The 26,149-nt window shown below is 43.0% G+C and overlaps 1 protein-coding gene and 1 long non-coding RNA gene across 2 annotated transcripts; one reads left to right on the top strand and one right to left on the bottom strand.

Moving 5' to 3' along the window:
• The first annotated feature begins 3,910 nt into the window (after positions 1 to 3,910).
• On the top strand, positions 3,911 to 25,280 carry LOC143419947 (uncharacterized). The gene is made up of 3 exons (XR_013099973.1): positions 3,911 to 4,029; positions 20,370 to 20,548; positions 25,076 to 25,280. It is a non-coding gene; the product is annotated as an uncharacterized LOC143419947 (long non-coding RNA).
• On the bottom strand, positions 4,210 to 7,247 carry LOC106675534 (zinc finger MYM-type protein 1). Its single transcript, XM_024803550.2, has 3 exons — positions 5,349 to 7,247; positions 4,810 to 4,924; positions 4,210 to 4,602 (listed from the first exon to the last, which is right to left on the bottom strand). The coding sequence occupies exons 1-3, from the start codon at positions 6,875 to 6,877 to the stop codon at positions 4,210 to 4,212; spliced, it is 2,037 nt and encodes a 678-aa protein (XP_024659318.2). The 5' UTR covers positions 6,878 to 7,247.
• Positions 25,281 to 26,149: the final 869 nt, after the last annotated feature.

Raw genomic sequence — 26,149 nt, 5'->3', positions numbered from 1 at the left:
TCCAAACTACAGTTAAAAATTCCTTGAAATAAAAATACTGAACACCCTGAAAAGAAACAGCTGGGTAGAAGTTTGCAACAGACAAAAGTTAGACAAAAAATAGAGCTAAAAGCAGCTTTTTTACAGTATATGAACAAGGGAGTGAAAGACTATATGGGTCAGGTGGATGCATGTAAGTATTTTAAATATGAAGAGGACATTTTACTTTCCACTAATTGGTCTGCTAATTTGGACCTTGGAGTTCGATCCTCAGCTCCTCCAGTCCAGTGAACCCAAAATACCGAACTCCAAACTGTCCCTGAGGCATCACATGTGGGTGCACTATATGAATGTGCATGTAAACGGGTGAATGTGGCATTCAGTGTAAAAGTACTCGGTAAGAGTAGAAAAGTTTTGAAAAAATTGGAATAAAATTGGATTAATGGCAGGAATAAAGCCCCAAATTATGTAAAAGTAGTAAAAGTGTCATGTGTGTGCTGTAAATGTCCTTGGCTCCATGACATACCCCTCTCTTTTATCTCCATCACCAATATAAATGCCTAAAAATAATATTTAAAAACACCCTAAGCCCTGGAGCCCAGGTTATGAGCTACTGGAATAAACTTTTATTATTATTATTACTATTATTAGGAATTAGCCAGGTAAGTCTGTCTGTTTCATCCATTTTTTAAAGCTTACATTTGTGAGTCCCAATACTTGTGTGGCATTGCCCTGAAACATACCCCAAAACCATCACAAACACACATGCAAAGTGTCAGCCTTTTTTTAACTACCCGTTACCGTTTTCCTGCTGCGCTCAACGTCATTTAAAATAACTAATATATCCTATAAAACCCACCAGCAGTAGCCTGCTCAGGTTTACACAAATAATTAGCTACAGGCAGACACAATTATATGCTGAGAGAAATATGACCTGCCAGAGTGCACGATAGAAACCAAAGGTAATGACCTCATGTTGTGGAATTTCTCTCGAGCACTCTGTGGTAAACAACTAACGGGATCTCTAGGGGTTTTTTTGCTGATTTTTTGGGAAATAAAATGAGGGGATTAGCAGCATTACATGCAAGATGTCATCCTTAAGTCCTCTTCCTCCACCCTCTGCTTTAATTCCATCATCTTCTAAGCCGTTCTAAAATATGTACTCACCGTGGTTTTCAGGAACAAAACCAGCAGGGTGATCTGCGGCTTTTTAACAGGGCTCGGTGCTGTGTACCTCCTGGGTCTGCGATCCCTATTGACAGCTTTACAGGCAGCTGACTGGAGGTGCTATGCCAGCACAACAAGGGAGGCCTGCACCAACAGTGGCAGCTTAAAGAATCGCACATTAACATCATTCTTCCTGGAACTCAACAAGACCAAATAAAAAGCTGTAATGCAAACTTTTCATGCCATTATTATGTTGAATTTTAGGACAGTATTTAGTGCATCGGGACTTTCTGACATTTTACAGAAACATGAGGAAAATAGTAACTTCTTTGCCAGGAAGAGTTATTTAAGTTTGAGTAATCAACACAATTAAGTGTCCCAATAGTTATGCAAGTAAATAAATTCATATTCATGAACTGAATGTGCTCATTCATAATAAACAGTGGTTACTGTTTCTTTAAGTCAGGGATGTGTTGTAAAAATGGTCTTTATTTATAACATAATTTATAGTTTTTCATGAGTGATATGTGAGGTGGTGCATGTCATTCACCCATTTTCCAGGATATGGGAGATCCCTCTTCTCAGCTTCTTTTTCCAGCTCTACTGGGCGAACACTTTGGAGTTCTCAAGCCAGGCCAAGAAATTTTATCTCACCAGCTGGGGCATAATCATGCTAATCAGAATCTCAAACTTCCTCAGCTGACTTTCTTTCATATCGAAGAGCAGCAGCCGAATTTGACTCAAGATGACCAAGATTCTGACCCCCTTGATTTCCAGGAGGGAGCCCAGACATCCTTCTGAACAAGCAGATTCCATTTGCATCTATGGATGCAAATTCACCACCACCCATAGGTTGTGGCTGTAGGTCAGGTTGGACCATGGCTACGCCAATTCATCGTCAGCTGTCACAACAAACAAGCGGCAAACACAACACCAATCTGTCTGTCAATCTCCTGCTCTCTCCTCCACTCACATGTGTAGAAATCCTGAAAATACTTGAAGTTCTACACTTCTACACCCAAATTTTGTCTGTAAAAATGATAAAGAAAATCTGTGAGGGAGTTTCCAATTCCCATTGGACACTGACTGATTGCCAGCAATATGAACCAAACTGTCCCTGTACTTGTATGGTACAAGAACTGCAAATCAGACAAGTTGTAGGCTGATTTAAAATGATATGCTATGAACTTTTACACCATAAAATAGAATAGAACAGAAAAGAAAAACGAATTTTCATAGATAAATCTATATAACGGTCAACAAACATTTTGGTTGAACCACGCGCTTTGACTGATTTGGCTGGCAGAGGGAATATAGCAAAGTAATCTGCTATGTCAAAAACATTTGTGGATTTTAGTGTAATTCGATGGTACGTGTGCCATGTTCACAATTCCAATGTTAGAGCTGGATCAGTGACACTCTCCTTTCTGGTTAAATATGTATTTAATCCCTGAAGCTTGTTAATATAAGAAAGGTTCCAAACAAAAAGGCTGAGACTGGGTAATAATCCCTGCACAGAAACAGGGAAAAACAAAAGTGCTAAAGTGACAGTGCAGATTCATACAGGACAAACACACTCTCTCTCTCACACACACACACACACACACGACTACCCACACAGACAAACATAGAGCACATACTGGAAAAATACCCATGACATCACCGTCACTTTACCTACCATTGAAATGCTACTATTTATGCACAGGCGGCTGCTACGTGCTACCAGGGACTTAAACACACACTTCACCTACCACACCCACGCAAACACACACACACACCCTAACATACACAGTCACTCCACCCCATACACACCCATGGCACCACCTACATACCCACCCGACACCACAGACATAGTGACCATTTCTTTTCTAGAAATCTGCCCCTCCTTTCACGCAACACAGACACACACCTCTCAACCTGCTCAACAAACACATAGCAACACAAACATCAGTAATGTGTATATTTGTGTGTGTGTGTGTGTAGTGGAAACTTAGATTGGTCCAGAGGTGTCACCTTCTAGACCGGCGTCACACGTTTCCTCTCCTGATATTTAGTGGAGCTTTCTACTTGCTGATCTTTCCCCTCCACGCTCACTCTCTTCTTTTTGTCCCCCCTGTTGTTCTTTACGCAGCATCGTTAATATATCTTATTTCTTTGAATGTTGTCAAAGGAATCACACAAAGGTCAACTCAGTTTTACGAGACTGTGCCAGGGCCTTTTTGGTCTGTTTGTCCATTTTCCCCTGGTTGTGCTTCATATGCTGCCACTGCTGAGTGCACTGTCAAATAACAGAAAGTGATTCACATGTTCTGAGAAGTCATAAAAACAGAAATGTTTAACTTTATAAGTGATATGCTTGGCCTGTTGTCAGACAGCTCAGGATACTAACACGTGAAATGCTTTCCTGCTTCCTCTGTTTTTGTTTTTAACAGAACTGGTAATCCTCCTACCACATTTCTACATTATTGATTAGCTTGAGCTAATCTAAAAATGGTCTTTCATAGCCCAACCACGTTAGGTATTAATATTAATTAATTTGTGTTTTTTGTGTATAATGAAATATCTTTTAAAATACTTGGTTTCAGTCAAAAAATGGGTCTGCATTTTAAAAAGTTACATGCTACCAGAACATGGTTAGCATAAAGAGACACAACAGCTAGCTTTAGCACTTTAGCTTACTGATTGAGATGGCCAGGTTAACATTTATGTAAACTCTTTAACACTTCAATGGTGTTGAAACAGCAACTTTACTGACCTCTGACATGTTAGGAGGAAATGTGAGTCTTTTAAGGACTTTAACTTTAGCTAACTTTAGCTGTTAGCGAAGTGAGGAGCTATGTTCCTGTTTGTCTGCAGTGGGACTGTGTGAAGATGCTCAGCTTGGTGAGACTTAGATGACACTGTTAGTATCCAATATTTATTTTACATCAATTAATAGCTGAGCATAAATTTTTTTGGCAATCCTTCTACTGAGTACTGCTTCACACCACACCCATCAGTGCCAAATTTCACTACCAAATCACATCTATCAACAGCAGTAGGGCTGGGTATCGTCACTGATTTCTAGAATCGATTCAATTCCGATTCACAAGGTCTCTTTAAAGTAGAGAAACACCTCTCCGATTCTGATGTTGTCATTGGTGTGGTGATGAGGATGTTAAGAAGACTTACAGTTTCGGTGAATGTGTCTTGAAGGTTGTTTTCCATCAGAACCTGATAGAGCGCCAGCGCACCACTACAACTCTGAAACTCCTCGTTGTCGTAGATCAGGGACAGTTCTGTTTTAAGTCTGGCTTTGTCCAATGAGGGATAGGCTTCCACTGTGGTTTGTAGTGCTGCATCTGGAAAATTTTTGCTGTGTTGTTGGAACAAGTCTCCTTGCAACAGAGTGGCGCTGACAAGGTGCTTGGTGAAAGAAAACCTCTCCTTGGCATGGCTCATAATGGTGTCGCACACCTATCCAATAATATATAATTGGTAAGAGTTAGATTCAGTGGTAAGACTTTGGCACATGTCTCATGTTAATCATTATTCTGAAAAAAAAAATCTGTCCATAACAAAACAAAACAGTCATGACCACTATATCAAATGACATCTGACAGCATCGTCATTAGATTTTATCTGATGATCCGATTTAAATCAGACCAAGCAGCTAGTGCTTACCTCCAGTGCCAAATGGTGTTGCCTGTCTTCCCCCAATGTTCTCCGTCTCTTTGTGGGTGGGTCTTGAACAGGTCCCCTGTACTCCTCATCCACAACCAGATTAGGAAGTGCCTCCCTGATCCAATACATAAGTTTCATTAATGGCTTCTGAAAACTGAATAGGGATATATTAACCAAACACAAACCAAACAAAGGTTGTGTTCTAATTACCGGGAATTACCGGATTTAATTAATAACCGGACCTGGTTTAATGGCTGGGGGAAAACCAGTGCAAGTAAATAAAGGCCCTGGCCATAATTTCAGGAAATAGCCTATGGTATAGGCTACATCAAATCATTACTGGGAATATACTTCATCAAATATACTTAATCAAATATTTTTCATAAAATTACTTCAAAGGCTGATATAAATCAAAATTATCTGAATTCCATTAAACATTTAAGTCACAGAACACAGAATATATGCAGAGAATTTGATAGAATCTATGCATAGATAATTAACATTTATTCTAGGTTACATATTTATGCTTTTATGCCTACCTGATAGCCTGCATGCGGCTGATGAATGTCTGGGTGATCCCTGCGATGGTGACAGAATCGATGTTTCTCTTCTGTAGGTGGTTATACAGCATGTCTACATGTGGCATTATCTTGTGAAACAAGGCCAGGAAAAAACAGAAAGCTTCGTCTTCCAGCATTCTCACGAAACCACCGGCATCTCTCTTTGTAGGGGCATCAAATCCTTCACTGTTACGGATGGTCTGAAAACACCTCACCAGATCGTCTTTATGTTCATACACTGTATTCACAGCACGACTGTTGAAGTTCCAACGGGTTGCCGATGCACTTGGAAGTCGGTGCGCCACCACCTCGTCAAGCACTGCAGTCCTCTTGCTCGATTTAGTAAAAAAAGAAGCGAATCCTGCTATGTCGGAAAAAAAGTGACTGATTTGAGGGATGTGGGAGGTTGCTTGTTGCATTACCAGGTTTAACTGATGGGCATAACAATGTACGTAGTGAGCGTTAGCATAAATGTCCTGTATCTTACGCTGCACTCCTCCAGTGGTACCCCTCATTACAGCGGCCCCATCGTAGGCCTGGGCGATCAACTTTCTCTCTTGTCCCTGGGGGAGGATGAAGCGCAGCCTCTCCGATAAGGCACTGGCTATTGCATCTGCACAAGCATTGGGTAGCTTGATGAATTCAAAAAAACGCTCTTGAATACGGTTTCGTTGGTCAATGTATCTTAGCACCATGACTAACTGACAGTGTGTAGAAATGTCAGTGGTTTCATCAGCTTGAATGGCTAAAAACTTCGCTGCCTTTACTTCTTCCACGATCCTTTCTCTCAGAACTGCCAACATGCAATCCAGGATCTCGTTCTGGACTGTTTTCGAGGTGCCTTTAAATACAGTAGCATTTTCAAGGTGTTGCCTCAAGTCGTGATCAATTGATGCCATCAAGTCGACTAAACCTCTAAAAATCCCTGGATTGTCTGAGGAATCACTTTCATCATGTCCCCGCATTGCTAGCTCAAAAGCACCACAAAACTTAATACAATCGATGATTTTAGATAAAATATGACGGTTTTTATCTACCTCTTCGTTGTGCCTTCTTAAAGCAATCCGATGTCCATCATCTAGCTGCGCCGCTATGCTAGTTTTCCCTAGCACAGCTAGCTTTACACTGTTGTCCATATGAACTCGTGAGCTTTCATGTTTCTTGATTCGTTCGGAGAGGTGCTTTAAGTCGGTTTGTCCAGATTGTGTCCACGTCAAATCACACTTGTCACTTTTGAACAGTATGCACGGGAAACAAAAAAGTGCATTAGCTGTTCCACAGCCTGTCAGCCACGACTTGCGCTGGAACCAACTCCGACAAAAAGTCCTGTTGTATGCTTTTGACTTCTCCTTCGTTGCCTGGGTTAGTTGAATTTCGGGCTTGTCAGGTCCCAACTCTTTAACTTGCAGTTTTTCTGCCATTGTCCTTCTGGCAAAAGGGTAGGTTAGAAGCGATCTAACCGAATTTGGGGGAGGCTGTGCCTCAACCGTTAACAATACCGCTGCCATCGTCTCTCTCTGACCTTATAGCTCACTTAGGCTACTGACTGAGGTAAAATTCTAGAACAGCAAATCTTCGCGCGTTTTCTGCAGGGGCGCAATTTTAAGCGCCCCCAAACCATTTAATTCAGCGACGCTGATAGGTCAAATATTTATTATTTTCCCCTGGCAACCATTTAATGATAGGCTATTTCGCTGCATATCAAGGGCGCTTTGACGAGCGCCCCAGAAGAAGAAAAACACCGTTTGTTGGTTGAACTTTAATGAGTCAGCTGGTGAAAATGTTAAAATACGCCTGGCTGTATATGGGCACACACATAGTAAAACTATCATTGATGAATTTTTTAAAAATATATATTTTTACTCCTCCACATTTGGGGGGGCGGAGCCCGAGCGCCCCCTATGGGCCAGCCGCCACTGATGTGAAGCATAGTTTGGATCTTCTTTTGCTGCTGGTTCGAGGCATCAAACTAACAGCTTTAGAATCAGCGCATAAAGGGCGTGAACACAAAGCGCGGACCCGCCGACAGATCAGAATCAGCAAGCTGTCGGCTTTCAGCCCCGACCGTGAGAAAGGCGACATCTAACTGATTCTGGTCCGCGGGTCGCGCTGTGTGTTTAAGTCTTTGTGCAGAATCCGTGTTCCTGCTCTCATTTACTGTCTTAGCTGTTTGGTGGTGGTTGAAATTTTGTGAGATTTCACCTGAGATTCTGGCATTTCGGGCAAAATAAATTTATATTAAAAAATCGATTCAGGATTTTAATGAATCGATTTTACGTTATCCAAGCCAGAATCGATTTTAATCGATAAATCGATTATAAAAACCCACCCCTAAACAGCAGCAGCCAAGTCCCCCATTTACAACTTGGGCAAAGTTTGTAAGACGATGTATTAATATTGTAATGAAGTAGAATCAGCTTTTACCAGAGTAACTTTTAACCCTACTTCTACTTAAGTTATGAATGCGTATGCCTTTGCCACCTCTGAAGTGCAAGTCAGCAGAGTTCACAATAAAGTGGGAACATGTGTAGTGACAAACACTCCCCATGCTCCCTGCTACTGTTACAGCAACAAACTCACACAATTCTAATTAAATTCAAAATGTCAGGTTTGATTAATGTCCAAAAACCTTTACGACACAGTAAATATATTCAACGCTTTGGAAAAATCACAGAGAAATGTGTTTTTCTTCAGCAGTTTTTTTTTTCTGGCAGCAGAGTGACGTGTTGAAGGAATTCCCTACGCGTGCTTTCATTAACTTTTCATAAACCTTCTGATCTCTACGTGATTGTTCTTTCCTTTGTCGTATCTTTTTTTCCTCCGTGTTTCTTCCACTTCCCTCAGTCCTATGTAGGATCCCCTGCCCCCATTTTTCAGTAATTTTCATGCCTCCCCAATTAGCCTAAGGTCTGGTTTAGCACTAAAACCAATGCTAAGATTCAGAGTGACACTGCTAATCAGGGTTCAGCTAAAGCTGGACATGGCCCGCTTAGGACTGTTTGCATGACTGTCTATAGCATTGAGTGTCTGTGCATTTAACACGGAAAATAACCTCTTTGTCCACTGGCCAACAAAGCTGGTGCCACTGTTATGGTCTTATCAGCCTACTAGATATTTAGTATAAAACGCCTCCTTGGATTTATCCAAAAGCAAACTTGTGTTGTGTAACATACGTAATTACAAGCTAAATTTTTGTGGGTTTGGTTGTGATGTCCCACTGTGCCATCATGAAACTGTATGTGTGTTCATTTGTATGCACTTTCTTAGCTGAGATGTTTTTTTTTAATCTTGTCTGTGTAGTGATAAAGTTGTTGAGCCAGCATATGTATAAAGTATGTATGTGTAGGCATTAGTGTGAGCACAGGACAGTAAAACAGCTTTGGATTGCACCTAGTAATGTATTTGAATTTGGAAAAGACCTTTGATTTTAATGGAGAACACTAATGCAATTCCTTTTGTTAATTTAAGCTCTATTTTTCTGGTATTCATCAGGGAGTTTGGCCTTTTTTCCAACAATAATTTTGCGGATGAAAATGATTAAGTTGTTATTCCTCGTTTCATCTGATGATGATGACAATGTTCTTTCACTCTTACAGTACTTAAAACCAAACACAGTGATACAGAAATTTGACCATTTGGTCTATTAACTATGAAGCCGGTTAATTCTGATGTGTTTTGAATTCTTTTCAAGGTCCTCAACATGAATTTCCCAACATTGCTTGGTTGTCCTGAGCATGAGATTTCATCAGTCTGCTGTCATACTGTATGTACTGATTTGTGTCCATGGTCATGAAATAAATATTTTCCAGTTAAAAGGCCCAAAAAAGTCTGCTTTTGTAGGTTGGAGAGGTTTGTGATGGAAAGAATCATTTTGTAGCTCATACCAAAAAGCAAAGTTGAAGTCATACATGTTACAGATATTCATGTCATTTGCTTTGTAAGCTTGTCTTGTCAAATGATCGATGAACGTACGCCATCACGTTGTCCTTCCATCTGTCTGTTCACAATTCACCAGAATTACTATTCATTCTACAGTATTGATCAGAATTGAATCATAGTTAGACACACTGAGCACAAAACAGATCTTTACTCAAACTATGCTCAAGGTCAGAGCCAAGATCACAAGATTACAGGAAATAACATGTCAGTAGTGGTTTGTCAGTGGAATGAACTGATACATGACTGTTATTTTTTTTAAAACAGTTAGATAATATGCGCAACACCCTTGTTAGGTTTTCCATTCCATTTTGCCACACTGTCAAACACAACACTGATGTCATTGCTCTAGTCCAGGGGTCTGCAACTTTTAACACCCAAAGAGCCACTTGGACCCGGTTTCCACGCAAAAGAAAACACTGGGAGCCGCAAATACTTTTAAATACTACTTAAATGAAGATAACACTGTATATTTTTTTTACCTTTATGCTTTGTGTGAACAACTGAAGTAAGTAAGTAAAGTTTTTTTATTAAGCGCTTTTCACAGTAAGGCAGTCACAAAGCGCTGTACACAAATATTAAAATAAACAATACAATCAATAGACATTATACACAATGTAAAAGATCAAATGTAAATAATGTAAAGAATATAAAATACGTAGATCAACAAAAGGCTTGTTTGAACAGAAACATTTTTAACTGCTTTTTAAAAGAATCCACAGAGCAACTAAAATGTGTTCTTTACGAAATCCATGAAGTGCTACAGAGAAAAATAAATTTTATTCATGCAATTAACACATTTTGAACTCTTAAAGAAGTCCAGACGCTTTTCTTTGCAAGCTCCTTTGACTACGATGACCTGGATGACTGAGAACCTCCACAGACATAAAATGATCCATGTAGCAAACAAAAACTGTTGTGAGCCGCCACCCTTATTTCGCCTTTGGGCTTTTGGATCCTTGACCTGACTTTTAAAAAGTAATTGTAAAAAAGCACTATGCTGCTAAAAAATGCAAAATTCTGCCTAAATATGTATTTTACCTGGTTAATGTGTGTGGTGGGGCGTGGTCTGCAGCGCCGCTGCAGGGGAGGCGGACGCACCTGAGCGGCACCCGCAATCACGCCTCGCCACCTTAACGTCTGTGCTCTCTATGCTGTTGTGTTGGTATGTGTCGGGCTGTGAGCTGAAAAGCTACAGCCGGCTGTATGCGTACAGCAACCGTGTGTGAACAGTGGTCAATAAAGAGATGCTAAAAAGCAACGGGTCTGCCCTGGTATGTTTACAATGGAACTTCTGCTCCTGAACCTCTGCGTACAGCGTCTTCAAATAAGCTGTCATCTGTGAGGCGTGAGCGGTGTTTGTTTTTAACATAGTTCATGGTGGAGAACAGCTGCTAACATAATGTGGATCCGAAGATCCATAATTGGCCTACCTGGGGTTGAAAGTCTCGATAAATGCACAGAGTTTCGGCGGGTACACCGGCTCTGACACTTATTTTGAGCGATGAAAAAAATAATAAAATATAATTTTACTTTATATTTCAATATCACAATAATCTTCCAATTTAGAACTACAAGTTAAAAAAGAACTAAACACAAATAAAATACACTTCACTAAATATTTCTAATTTACCTTCCCAAACAAACCCAGGAGCCTGCCGGTGTGGGGATGTCCGACCCGCAGGCTGCGCCGCCCGCCCAGCCTTTGCAGTATTTGGCGCAGATGCTGGCGGAGATGGCAAAGATGAGCCACGACCAGGCAGCGGCCCAGCGGGCTCACCTGGCTGCGCTGCAGGAGCAGACGGACCGGCAGACTCTGGTTCTGGAGCGACTGGTTGGCGCCGCTGCCCCGCCGAAGCCCCCACCGCTGTCGGTGGCGGTGCCCCGGATGGGGGACGGGGACGACCCCCAGGTTTTTCTGGAGACTTTTCGTGCCACGGCGGAGGCCTGCCAGTGGCCGCAGGCGGAGTGGGCTCCGCGTTTGCTTCCTCTGTTGTCAGGGGAGGCTCGGACGGCGGCCCTGGGTCTGCCGCCGGCTTCGAGGGGCAGCTTCCAGGACGTGAGCCGGGCGGTGGTGGACAGGTTGGGGCTCACCGCTGAAGATCGTCGCCGACGATTCCGGGCCTGTCGGCTGGCCGTGGCGGATCGGCCGTTTGCTTGGGCCCGGAAGCTGCATGACGCGGCCGTACGCTGGCTGGAGCCGGGATCGTCAGAAGGCGAGACGCTGCTGGTGGGCAAAGTGGTGCTGGAGCAGTTCGTGGAGGGGCTGCCTGCAGAGACGGCGAGATGGGTCAGGTGCCACCGTCCCGCGAGTCTGGAGGTGGCGGTGACGTTAGCGGAGGACCACCTTGCCGCTAGAGCGGGGGAGCCCGGGGACAGCGGCCGGAGGCCGAACAGACAAGCCCCGGTGCCGGCACCGAGGCGCTGGATGCCTGTGCCAGGGCAGGCAGAGCGGACGCTGGCGTTGAGCCCCACTAATCCTTTTGCTGCGTTTGTGCCTTCCCAGGGACCGGACCTAAGCAGCGCTGCCCCTGAGCCACGGAGAGCAGCACAGACGCCGGGGCAGGAGTGCTGGAAGTGCGGACAGCCGGGACACCTGAGGAGGGACTGTCCTCTGATGGAGGTGGGGCAGGTGTTCCGCGTTGCCGGTGCTCCAGCGCCCTCTCCCGGTCCGGGAGGGACATACAGCATTCCGGTAAGGACTCGAGGGGGTATACGCCATGCTTTGGTGGACACGGGCTGCACGCAGACCCTTGTGCACCACCCATTCTGAGGTGAGGTGTGTGCATGGTGATGTTCACAGGTATCCCATAGTGCCACTGTTATTGAAGTATAAGGGTAAAACGCATAGAATAACGGCTGCGGTTAGCCCGCGCCTGTCGCATCCCCTAATTCTGGGTACGAATTGGCCGGGGTTTCATCATCTGTTGGGACAGTATGCGGGGGTGCGGTCACGACCGCTAGTAGCATGTAGTGTCTGCGCGGCACTCAGTGGTGACGCGGGGTCGTCCGACACTGACTCAGGGGAGGGGGAGACGGCGGGTCCTTCACAGGTAGTCCCGCCGGCTCCGGAAGTTCCCCCCACGGGTGATTTCCCACTGGAGCAGTCTCGTGACGATACCCTACGCTCAGCCTTTGACCAAGTGATTGAGATTGGTGGTCACGTGGTGCGCCCCGAAGCCGTGCGGACCTACCCACGCTTCATTTTGTCGAAAGATAGGTTATACCGAGTGAGTCGTGACGCTCGCACGGAGGTGATGCACACCCAGCTGTTGGTGCCGCAGGGCCGCCGGGAAACGATTTTCCAGGCGGCTCATTATAACCCCATGGCAGGGCATATGGGATACGAAAAAACTCTGGAGCGAATAACGGCCCGATTTTATTGGCCGGGCATCCGAGCGGATGTGCGCCGCTGGTGCGCGTCCTGCCCGGACTGCCAACTTGTTAATCTGCCGGCCATACCAAAAGCGCCTTTGCGTCCGCTTCCACTCATAGAGGTCCCGTTCGAGCGCATTGGCATGGACCTCATCGGGCCGTTTCACCGGAGTGCACGCGGCTACCGCTTTGTGTTAGTCCTGGTGGATTATGCAACGCGGTACCCGGAAGCAGTCCCGCTGCGCACCATCTCTGCAAAGAGTGTGGCGCAGGCACTGTTTCAGGTCATCTCCCGAGTCGGAATCCCGAAAGAGATACTGACTGACCAGGGCACGTCGTTTATGTCTCGTACACTGCGGGAACTGTACGAATTACTGAGCATTAAATCTATTCGGACCAGCGTCTAGCACCCTCAGACGGACGGGCTGGTGGAGCGGCTGAATAAGACCTTAAAGTCCATGATTCGTAAGTTCATTAACGAGGATGAACGCAATTGGGATCACTGGCTAGACCCTCTGTTATTCGCAGTGCGGGAGGTGCCCCAGGCCTCTACGGGATTTTCTCCCTTTGAACTGCTGTTCGGCAGGAGGCCACGTGGGGTGCTCGACCTGATCAAAGAAAGCTGGGAGGACGGTCCGAGCCCCGCCAAGAACGAGATTCAGTACGTGTTAGACCTGAGTGCAAAACTCCACACTTTGGGGAGGTTGTCACGGGAGAATTTGCTCCAGGCTTAGCAGCGTCAGCAACGCCTGTATGACAGAGGGGCTAGACTTAGGCAATTTTCACCGGGAGACAAAGTGCTTGTATTACTCCCTTCTTCCAGATCGAAGTTGCTCGCCAAGTGGCAAGGACCCTTTGTGGTCACACGGCGAGTCGGGGACGTTGACTATGAGGTCGCTCGGTCGGACAGGGGAGGGGCCACGCAGATTTATCACCTCAATCTCCTTAAAGTGTGGAGAGAGGTTGAAACCGCTTCTCTGGCAAGCCTGGTTAAGGAGAGAGATGAGTTGGGGCCGGAGGTGCCAAATTCCATCATCCCCGCCTCCCTCCCTTGTGATGACCATCTCACACAGGCCCAGAGAGCGGACGTTGTCGCGTTACAACAGCGTTTTGTGGACGTGTTCTCCCCCCTGCCCGGCCGGACGTCTCTCATTGAGCATCATTTTGTAACGCAGCCTGGCGTGACAGAGCGTTCACGGCCCTACAGGCTCCCTGAGCATAAACGGCAGATCGTTCAGAGAGAGTTGGCGGAAATGCTGAAATAGAAGAGTAATAGAAGAGTCGCACAGCGCCTGGTGTAGCCCCATCGTTCTCGTAGTGAAGAAGGATGAGTCGATCCGGTTCTGTGTCGACTATCGCAGGGTGAACGAAGTATCACGCTTTGATGCCTCTCCCATGCCCCGGGTCGACGAGCTCCTGGACCGGCTGGGCACGGCCCGCTTTTTCACGACGATGGATTTGACCAAGGGCTATTGGCAGATTCCCTTGTCTGCCGAGTCCAGGGAGAAAACGGCCTTCTCCACTCCGTACGGGTTGTACCAATTCGTTACGCTTGTTCGGGGCCCCTGCCACCTTCCAGCGCCTCATGGACCGGGTGCTGCGCCCGCACGCTGCGTATGCTGCTGCCTACTTGGATGACGTGATCATCCACAGCGACACCTGGGCGGAGCACGTGCAGCGGGTGGCCGCGGTCCTGGGGTCCCTGAGGCAGGCGGGGCTCACGGCCAACCCGAAGAAGTGTGAGGTTGGACGGAGGGAGGTGCAGTATCTGGGGTACCACTTGGGGGGCGGGCAGGTGCGTCCACAGGTGGAAAAGACGGCAGCGATCGCATCCTGCCCGCGCCCCAAGACTAAAAAGGAGGTGAGACGGTTTCTGGGGCTGGCGGGTTACTATCGCCGGTTCGTGCCAGGGTTTGCGCAGCTGACCAGCCCCTTAACCGATCTTACCCGGAAGGGTGCTCCAGATCTGGTCCAGTGGACGGGGCCGTGCCAGACGGCGTTTGTGCAGGTGGAATAATAATTTAGATACTAATAATGATAATAAAAATAATATAAGCACATAATAGGTTATACAAAATTATTCAAATTTAAATTAAAATTCTAATGGATGTCCTTAGCTTGAAGTTGAATTTTAAAATTTAACTATTTTCTGTTGCCTACATTGTAGAGGGTGACTTTACTTCCGCACATAAACAGTACAACTAGTACAGTAAAGGGTTACAGTGGGATTCAGCAGATCAGGGAACCCTAACGCCTGTGTAGTGACTCAGCACAGGGAAAAGAATCATAACTAACATGCTGTGATCAGCTGATCTGCTGCAGATTTACACAAATAAATTCAACAACATGTAAACTGTTTCACAAGCTATCCTGGCTGATGTGCATCTCCTACACTGACACTATACTGTTCACACAGTTTTTACACCACACAGGATAAATTTGGAATTCAGTGAATTAATCTGAGCATCATCAGCTTAAACATAAATTCATCTCTGCTACACTTGATGTAACCCAACACTGACCATAAGCACCACAGACACTGTGTATCAGTCCAACACACTGCTCCACTGTGAATTCACCACATTAATGCTAGTGAACCTGTTTATCCTGCACAAAGCTACCCAGTGTTTTCATGCAACATTTATTTCACGTAACTTGAATATGAAGGTTTTTAACTGATAATGCAAAACTCACATGTTTTTGATTCAGGTGGTAATTTTGGAAGAAATATACTATACTATGTTGTTTTAAAATCTGGCTTGCCACCATTATAGCACATTTAAAATCTCACTCCTGTACTGTATCACTGTGATGAAATAAAATACCACCAGCAGTGCATGCTTTGGTACAACAGTGTGGTTAAAGGTAAGCATTATTATGGGTTTCTACCACAAGCCAGACAGAAGCCTCGACTCTTTCAGCCTTAAAATAATATGCCGAGTACTGAACCTTGGCTTCCAAAAATAAAAATACAAAAAAAAAAAAAAAAAAAGAAGCGGTCTGGCTTTTACCCAGCAAGCCCCTGGGGCTGAGCTGTGAGACACAAGTGCTGTAAATGCTCAGCACCTGACCTTTTGTGTGTTTTGGACCTCAACACGCCCTCCAATTGTTATGGCAGCAAGATGGAGTGAGCCACATGAGAGCCCACCAGGGCTGTCGCCTGTAACCCCAGAGAGGTGGACAGGGCAGATTCTTCTTCAGTATATAATGGATTTTAAAAAACAAATAATACTGGTCAAAGATTGACATTTATTTAGACAAAATTTCTTCTCAGCTGCGGAGAGAAAAAACACAGAAAAGCTAAAAGATGTCTGAGAAGCAAATGTTACAAATCCAGTTGTTCAGAACTAGCCAGCACAACTGTGCCAACGTGTAGTAAAGGTCGGTATAGTAATAATGGGTCAAAAAAGCGATGCAATTTTTGATAATGATTCCTAAAAATCAAATGTTATGTAAAGAGGATGAATGTTGCCTCAGCCGCAGTTTATAAATCTGTCTTTGTTTAAATTTATGTCCTAATCTGATTAGGTTAAACTAACAATATCAGAATATCAAACACAATATCAGGTTCGAGAAACAGAACAAATGTGCATCCTCATTATAAGAGGTTAAAGACGCATTCTTATCTAGCCAGTGCTAGCCAACATCTTTGTCATATTTTAATTATAAAAGAATACACCAAGTTAGATGTGACTTATTAAAATGCAATTTGCAGCTCTCAGAATGACTGTACTGTTTTACTAAAATGTGTTTTACTTTATTTGGCTGCTATTTTGGCTATATTATTTGCTCTATGTTAGCTTGAAATAGTTGTATGCAAATTCTTTGTGAAATAATAAATATAAATAAATAACAAGTATTCATCCATCCACTTCAGGGTCGCTGGAGCCTATCCCAGCTGTTTTAGGGCAAGAGGCAGAGCACACCCTGGACAGGTTGCCAGTCTGTCACAGGGCTAACACACAGACAACCATTTGGGCTGTCATTCACACCTATGGACAATTCAGTGTTGCCAATTAACCTATCCCCACTAACTGCATGTCTTTGCTCTGTGGGAGAAAGCTGGAGTACCCAGGGAGAACCCACGCACACAGGCAGAACATGCAAACTCCACACAGAAAGACCCCACCCTGGTGGCAGAGTTGAACTCAGGACCTTTGTGCTGTGAGGCAACAGTGCTAACCACCGTGCCAACGTACTAGCAACAAAGCATCCAATACAAAGATGAAAATATCACACTTATATTTGGATGAGAGGACGGTGCTAAGGAGTTAGTACTAGCTGGCTAGCTTTGTAATCTGCTGTGTGGTATGAAAGGTTTTTTTTTATTGCTAAATAGCAAATGCATAAATAAATACAGGGAGTGCAGAATTATTAGGCAAATGAGTATTTTGTCCACATCATCCTCTTCATGCATGTTGTCTTACTCCAAGCTGTATAGGCTCGAAAGCCTACTACCAATTAAGCATATTAGGTGATGTGCATCTCTGTAATGAGAAGGGGTGTGGTCTAATGACATCAACGCCCTATATCAGGTGTGCATAATTATTAGGCAACGTCCTTTCCTTTGGCAAAATGGGTCAAAAGAAGGACTTGACAGGCTCAGAAAAGTCAAAAATAGTGAGATATCTTGCAGAGGGATGCAGCAGTCTCAAAATTGCAAAGCTTCTGAAGCGTGATCATCGAACAATCAAGCGTTTCATTCAAAATAGTCAACAGGGTCGCAAGAAGCGTGTGGAAAAACCAAGGTGCAAAATAACTGCCCATGAACTGAGAAAAGTCAAGCGTGCAGCTGCCAAGATGCCACTTGCCACCAGTTTGGCCATATTTCAGAGCTGCAACATCACTGGAGTGCCCAAAAGCACAAGGTGTGCAATACTCAGAGACATGGCCAAGGTAAGAAAGGCTGAAAGACGACCACCACTGAACAAGACACACAAGCTGAAACGTCAAGACTGGGCCAAGAAATATCTCAAGACTGGTTTTTCTAAGGTTTTATGGACTGATGAAATGAGAGTGAGTCTTGATGGGCCAGATGGATGGGCCCGTGGCTGGATTGGTAAAGGGCAGAGAGCTCCAGTCCGACTCAGACGCCAGCAAGGTGGAGGTGGAGTACTGGTTTGGGCTGGTATCATCAAAGATGAGCTTGTGGGGCCTTTTCGGGTTGAGGATGGAGTCAAGCTCAACTCCCAGTCCTACTGCCAGTTTCTGGAAGACACCTTCTTCAAGCAGTGGTACAGGAAGAAGTCTGCATCCTTCAAGAAAAACATGATTTTCATGCAGGACAATGCTCCATCACACGCGTCCAAGTACTCCACAGCGTGGCTGGCAAGAAAGGGTATAAAAGAAGAAAAACTAATGACATGGCCTCCTTGTTCACCTGATCTGAACCCCATTGAGAACCTGTGGTCCATCATCAAATGTGAGATTTACAAGGAGGGAAAACAGTACGCCTCTCTGAACAGTGTCTGGGAGGCTGTGGTTGCTGCTGCACGCAATGTTGATGGTGAACAGATCAAAACACTGACAGAATCCATGGATGGCAGGCTTTTGAGTGTCCTTGCAAAGAAAGGTGGCTATATTGGTCGCTGATTTGTTTTTGTTTTGTTTTTGAATGTCAGAAATGTATATTTGTGAATGTGGAGATGTTATATCGCCTCTGTCAGTGCGCCCCAGGGTGGCTGTGGCTACAATGTAGCTTACCATCACCAGTGTGTGACTGTGTGTGTGAATGGGTGGATGACTGGATATGTAAAGCGCTTTGGGGTCCTTAGGGACTAATAAAGCGCTATATAAATACATGCCATTTACCATTTACCATATATTGGTTTCACTGGTAAAAATAAATAATTGAAATGGGTATATATTTGTTTTGTTAAGTTGCCTAATAATTATGCACAGTAATAGTCACCTGCACACACAGATATCCCCCTAAAATAGCTAAATCTAAAAACTACTTCCAAAAACATTCAGCTTTGATATTAATGAGTTTTTTGGGTTCATTGAGAACATGGTTGTTGTTCAATAATAAAATTATTCCTCAAAAATACAACTTGCCTAATAATTCTGCACTCCCTGTAGACAGACCTGAAACAATGTGTACTTAATCAAATTAGCATCCAAACATTGGATAAGATGAAATGATTCACGTCGATTTTAGCTTGAGTAAAGCGATATCGATTCATTAAATCCTGAATCGAGTTTTAAATATATATTTTTCTAGAAAGAACAGAATCTCAGGTTAAAGCTCACAAAACTATTTCAACAACCACCAAACAGCTAAAACAGTAAATGAGAGCAGAGCAGGTAAATGAATTCTGTACAAAGACGTAAACACAAAGCGTGGACCCGACACTTCATAATCAGTGAGATGTCGGCTTTCTCCCCCAACGGTACGTACGCAGACAAGCCGTCGGTGCTGATAGCCCAAATCTCACAGATTCTGATGCTGCAGGTTTTGTCACTCTCCGACCAAAGTTCACTGAAGAAGATCAAAACTGTACTTCACGTTTGATAAACCTCGTCATGAATTCCCTCTTACCTTTGCTGTTTTGCTTCCACCACAATAAAATCAAACTTCCTGCACAGCTCTTTCTCTCTCAGTGTACTTTGAGACCAATTTACCATGAAAAATCTGTTTTCTGCTTAATTCGCTAGCTTATTACGCACCAGTCTACCGTTGTTTACAGTGCTGTAAAAAATGACCTCCTCCAAGAAAATCTCATTTTTGCTGTTCAAAACCAAAGAAATGTAAACGTTTACAAATGATGCAAAACGCTCAGCTGTGTCTCTAATAAAACCTCTGTAACTTTGCTCTGCTTCACCTCAGCAGCATCAGGTAATGTTCATATGTTGATTCGTGGTTTTCTCATATGCTATAAATAGCCAGGCCAAGAAAATCTCCTTCATGTTTTTCTGTGTTTTACCCTCAGTTACTTTGACACAAAGGCATCTGCTGTGATGAAGTCTCACAAGTGTCAGCTTTGTTTTTATACATAGATATAAAATGTGGATATGTAGTGGTAAATGATCAGATATATAATATTTCTGACTGAGTCCTAATTGAATCGAATCAGAATACCCAGCCCTGCTTCACTCTATGACAAGTAGTATTTCGAATTTTAAATGTCAATATTTAAAATTTATATAGATTAAAAATAACTCAAATGTAAAAAACCTGACTAAGAAAGTCAGCTACAGATTTTAAAAATTTTTGTACAGGGTTGTAAACATTTAATCGTGGGAGTCTATGGGGAGGCAGTATGGGCCCTTCCTTGCTGGATTCATTTTTCAGCTGTGTAGGCTGCTGCATGAGGGGTGTTGTATTTTTTTCAAAGTCAAGTGAAAGGTCCAATCAAAGAAAATATTGATAAGGCCAGGGCGGGTATTACTTATTAAAACATTAAACCATGAGATTTAACAATTTTGAGATGCCAGGAGGGACTATAAAACAGCGAATATCAGCTCATGCTTCAGGTTTGAGTCTGGGTGTGATGATATGAGCGTGTTTGTGTGTTCCTTGGAAACAGATGAAAAGTCAACTAAGATGTAATAAGCTAACTGCGAGGGAGTCTTAAAGTCTTTGGTAGCAAGTCGGGGTCTTGTTTCAAAGTGCAGAATCTGCCATAAGCCCCCACAGACGCAGACTAAACACAGCACTGGCCCTATTGTTGTTCTGCACTGTTACAGCCCTCCCTGGAGATTTAGCAGGAGCCATAACCCTCTGCTGCCGCGACAGGCAGCCAATAGCCACGCTGCTTGCTAATGACCCAGCCACAGAGGTCACACCACAGCCTGATCACAAGAATTTTTACAGCACTGGATTGGAAAATGATGGGATTTGGGCTTGTTTTTTTGACAGTTTTCAGGTAAGCCAGTGAAACACTGAGGAGTTCCACTTGCTCTCACAGCATAAATACAAAGTGGAGGCAGGAATATGGCACAGTTTCCCGTTATGGCAGACTGACATTTAGTGATAATCAGTTCAGCATGTTACCATTTCTAACCATTGTGTTTTAGGAGCTGGACAAAGTGTTACACGTCATTTTTTTTCTTTTTTCCATGTAATACACGACTAGTCACTCCATCTCCGTTCTTTTTTTTCTCATCCGTTTCCATCATGTGTCGTTATGTGGTTTGAAGACCGTGTACACACAAAGTAGCCATTACGGGAAGGAAAAGAAGCAAGTTTACTGGAAGAGGAGGCCCATTACTGAAAGCGTAGCGTTGGATCACAGGATAGGTTGAAGGTCAAACAAACCCTACGCGTTTGTTCCGTCCATTATGGTGGACATATGGGATGGTTATACATGCATTTGTATATATTTGACATGTCATCTCCACCTGGGTCTGGGTTTCATCGCCATCTTGCAGTGGCTGAGTCACAAATGCACCATGTTAGCATAGTGATTACCTATCATTATGCAGCGCTCCGGTTTCAGTAAGACTACTCGGTCAAGCATCCGATCTGGGTGTTTACTACTTGTTAACGCTGACTTCTATTTTCCATGTCTAGGGTGAACACAAACCCCTTCTGTCAACAGTTCAACTGCTTTCACTTGAATGAAGAAAGATAGTAAATGTGGCATAACTTAGACTTCTGAAGGAATGGTCACAATTTTAGAGGTTAAAATGACTTTAAAGTATTTTAAAAGTATTTTTATGCCAGAAAAGGTCAAATGGCTGTATTAAAGCTAAAATGGGTCACAGCAGTAAACCCCATGAAAATTTTCACTCACCATTGCAGTTTATTCTTAGGTTTATAGTGCATTTACTGGAGGTTTGTAGTTAATTGTAGTTAATTTCCTTGGTCGGACACCCGCATGTTCAGTGTTCTAGTGCTCTGTTACTCGCGCTTATCAACTTTGTTTATAGCCACAGCAGGCGTCTGTTGTGAGAGAAAAACACCAATAAACCCACTGTAACCTCCCTTAATTACAGCCTACCAAACAGCAGATCAAATTAGTGACTCGCTGGCAAACAGGCTATAAAACTTACCACCAAAGAGCTTGATATCTTTCTCAAGAGGTGACAGAGCCCAACGAATCAGAGCTAAAATGAAGAAAGTGTGACTAATGAACTTCTGTGGTCCACAAACACAGCCATACATCATACGTACAATATTTACAATACTTGTTACCTTGAAAGTGAGATTTGGATAGATTACATGGAACCAAAAGTCTAAAAATAGTTTAAACAGGTCCCTAAATGGGAAAAGCTAAACAAAAACAGCAACCGATGGCACAGACTTCCACTCAGTGCAGCCAAACGTGCCTGGGCATGAGAGATGGCCAGTTATTTAGTGAAATATGTCCCCTTAGTTATAATTTTTCCATCTTTAGTTTGTGGTGATAACACTGTGGATTGCACATGTCAACTAATTGGAGCACTGATAATTTTTTTGTGAATGTTTTATATATTTGTGTTGTCACTAGACCAGAATTATTCAGATTATCGACACAGTTTGACATCTTCATGTTACAAATGGGGTAATTTATAGAACATTTAAATGAGATCATTTTTTGCATGTTAAACTAGAAGATTTAGGAAACATAAAAAAATGGAAAAGTAATATTTTGTACCTTAGCCGGGTTTCACGTCTTATACAGCTTGTTAGACAATAAAGTCAAACATATTAGGATTTAATCTTTACTATAAAATTTTCGACATTAGAGTAACACATAATATCTCTTTTATTTATTTAATAACATTTTTGCTTTTTTGGTCAAATTGGGGTTCAAATTTTGGGTTTACTGATTTTGGCAGAGGTCTTCATGTGGTGATTGTATTGATATCCACAATTAATGTCTACAATTACTGATCTCTTTAAACTACAGATATGCTAAAATGGATAAAGGATAATGCAATTCTATGGCTTAAATCAACAAAGATTAGATATTCAATAGACCTCATGCTGTTAATAAATATGTGGATGTAGATGAAGCAGGTAAACTCGTAAATGGAACATTTTCAAATTTCAGGCTCCGCCCACCGTCTACAGCAGCAGCAATAGCAGGGTAACAGCTGCTTTCTGAGCAACTATGGAACTAGCTAGTTACTTGAATGAACGTAATCAGCACTTTAACTTTGAGTAGAAGGATGTAGAAAAGGCCTATAAGACTAAACAAGGCTCAGAATCCCGACAGTATTTGTGGTTGTGTACTCAAATCTTGTGCTCAGCAGCTGACTCCTGTATTTCATTACCATCCATTATCATTTTAATAAATATTTACAGCCACAGCATGTACCTAATGCATCAAAGCATTCTTTACTCCCTATTCCTGCATCTAGTTATTCCAAAACTCTGTAGACAGCGATATAAAGTCAGACTGAGGATGTGCTTGACCCCATGCAGTTTGCTTATAGGCCACACAGACAAATAGAAGACGCTACAGTGACCTTGTTGAACCTGATAAACATCTGGAGAGAAAAGGTTCTCATGCTTAATTACTGTTTGTTGACTTGTCTTCAACTTTCACACAAGTCAGCCTTGAATTTTAATCAAAGGCATACAGGTGGAGACATGGAGAAGGATTTATATCTAGCCTGAAGTAGAGAAGTAGTAGAGATGGAGAGGAGGCAGGCAGAGACAAAAGAAATCCCGAGATGAAGGTTTGATGGCTATCAAATTCCAGGAGCAGGAAAGCGGAAATCAAAGGGGAAGTTAAATGGATGATCTGAAGAAACACTGTCACAGCCCTTTAGGGTTTAAGGGCTTTGGAACTAAGAGGGTGACGGTGGAAAGAAGTGAAGAACAGGCTGCAGGTGATCAGTGACCCACTTGTGGAACAGAAAGGGTAGAAGTGGCTGCATAGCTGATGAAGTAGCCACTGGATACAGCTGAGAGTTTGAATCACATCTGAGAGTTTTTGTCTGCTAAACATTAAAATTCTTGGCAGGAACCACCTGCAATAAAATAAAGAGTAAATAAAGAGTATTGGAAGCCAGGAGTACAACAAGAAGAGGAAATATTCTAGAAAATTCTGATTGCTCTATGGAGGGCCAGTACCTTCCCCTGGCACACATACTTTTGCAAAAAGCTATGTTGCTAAATGCTGTATGCTAGTTCAGCACAGCTCCCCCAGAGGCCTCAGGGCATCAAAAATCCGCTTTGATATCCATCAGAGATATTCGGTCTTGCTGCTGTCACCTGAGAAGGCATTACAAAACCAATCAATTTACTGGAAGAGTTCAAAGTGCCCCAAATTTATTATTTTAATAATGATTTTAATGTCTGTGTAATGAATAATGTAACCTGTATCAGGCAGCTTTGAAAAATAAAACAGTACATAATAATGGTAAATGAAAACACATCGATGATGAACATTATTGTATTCAGGCACCACATTTTTACAATGAGATTAATAAAAGTAGGTGAACTTTATCACCATGCAGAGTTTAATTTATTAACTTCCTCATGTAACACAAGCTACCTCAGTTGAGAGATTAAAAGAATAAATCTCTTGTGTAATGGCTAAAGGGGATTCTCCCAAAACACTAGTAGGAAGGCATTAATAAGACAAAGAAGCTAGGATAAAAAAAGGAGGACATGAACAGAAAAAAAGGGGAAAAAAGTGCTGCTCTGTTTTATTTTCTCACTAAAGTCCTAGCCTATTAAGTATTATTATTTTTGGATGTTGCATGACCTTATACCAGCAGTACCTCCGGCTTGGTTGTGTGTTCCAGCAACACTGAAATCCACAAAGAAAAGCCAGCAGATCCAAAATAGAACCCAGGACTTAGTGACTGTGAGGTGGCAGAGCTAGCCAGTAAGTCTTCCTGGCGGCAGATTCGATTCATAAAAAAAACATCAGGCAAATCATTTTGGGGACAAGATTATGGCCCTCAGACCTGTCTGCGTGTTTCTTGCTAACACTCAGACACAACCATGCGTAAATACATGAGACACTACACAGATATATAACATCTGCTTCTCATTTTGGTTATGAGTTGCGTGGGATGCTAGGGAGAAAGGGGGGAAGAGATCCTGAGAGAGTTTCCGAAATGCTGGATACGCTTTCAGATGAACACATCTGAGAGTCTAAAATAGGAACGACATCTAAGATCACATCAGAATCCAGATCAGCATTACTGCTAAACAGGTTAAGACATACAGGAGATTTGTCTTGGTATTTTGGTGCTTAATGATGCTCCATAACGTATGCAAAAATTATATAATACTGCAAGTACTGCAAACAAACAGAATATGTCAATATGTGTATAACATATATAGATATCTGTTTTACAGAGTGTAAAAATGTCCACAGTATTCAGTCTTAACATATGTGCAGAGGGTCAGAAAAATGTGCCATTATCTAACCCATAGAGATAGGTGTTATGATTGCATTCTTGCCATGCATCCATTTATCTGACGTATATTTATGTCTGAGTTGCAGAGGCAGCAGTCTAAGTAGAGATGCCCCTCTTCCCCTGTCCCTCCAGCTCTTCCGAGGCAAAACCAGCTAGGAGATACAATCTTTCCAGTGTGTCCTGAGAGGGCATCCTCCCCCCATGTAGGGTGTGCTATGGAGCACATAGGTTTTATCCTAGTCAGATGCCTGAACCGACTTAAGTGACTCATTTTAATGAAACTGTAATAAAGACAGATGGAAACTGTTCTTGTGCAGGGAAGGTATGTTTGATGTGGACCACAACCTTCTGCAGGAGGAGTCTCAAAATGTTTGTGTCCATGCTGTTTAGTTTGATCAAGCTCAAGTCTCATCAGCTTCACTATGTTCTTTGTTGTGCTAAGAGAAACACAATACTCTCACCACCATTTCCTTCCTTATAGGGCCTGATCAGGGGTATCTGTATATTATTAGTGTATTATTAGGTTTTCAAGCAGTGAAAAAAACGTGAAATATTCCAGTGATACATACACAAAACCACACAGATGTATAGAAGTTGTATAATCCACTGCATGAACACTTATACCAATCTGGTGCCGGACAACATACTGCACAGTGAGCTAAACCCAGCTCATCAACTGAAATGTACTAAAATTTGAGGTTGCTGAAGAAGAGACAGTTTTATACTTATTAAAAGCTCACAAGGGTGAGGGCTAGAACAGTAAGGTCCCCATGCTGTGTTACATTAGCACAAAGAAATGTCCATGGCTGAGAACCAGAATCTCATGCAGCAGATCAAAGACATATTGAGCTTTGAGCTGCTAAAATCAGATGTCCAGCAGCGCCATCAGCTCAGAAGTGTCAGAAACCACTGGGACCACAATACCTCATCCGCAGTCCAGAAAGGAAGTATTTTTTAGTTAAAGATCTGCTGCCTAAAAATCCATTATTCCCCTGCGATGACAAAACCAAAAGGCTCGCAACAACACAGGAACTGGGTTTGTTTAAACAATATGGACAGATTTTTAACCATTACCCTATACCATCGGGGTATATCTTCAGCGACAAAGAAAGAGGTCTGCAACAGATGGCAGGTCCCCACAGAGCCACGATGTCAACGTC

Source organism: Maylandia zebra, linkage group LG8, assembly GCF_041146795.1.
Source record: "Maylandia zebra isolate NMK-2024a linkage group LG8, Mzebra_GT3a, whole genome shotgun sequence".
Classification (NCBI taxonomy): domain Eukaryota; kingdom Metazoa; phylum Chordata; class Actinopteri; order Cichliformes; family Cichlidae; genus Maylandia; species Maylandia zebra.
Note: the sequence above shows the minus strand (reverse complement) of the source record. Positions and strands in the feature narration are given on the sequence as shown.

Bases quoted from the DNA above. Each gene is read 5' to 3' on its own strand.
- LOC106675534 (XM_024803550.2), bottom strand. From the start codon at position 6,877: ATGGCAGCGGTATTGTTAACGGTTGAGGCACAGCCTCCCCCAAATTCG. The intron at 4,925-5,348 runs GTAGGCATAAAA...GTATTGGATCAG, and splicing joins AGCCGCATGCAGGCTATCAG to GGAGGCACTTCCTAATCTGG. The intron at 4,603-4,809 runs GTAAGCACTAGC...ATTATTGGATAG, and splicing joins AACACCATTTGGCACTGGAG to GTGTGCGACACCATTATGAG.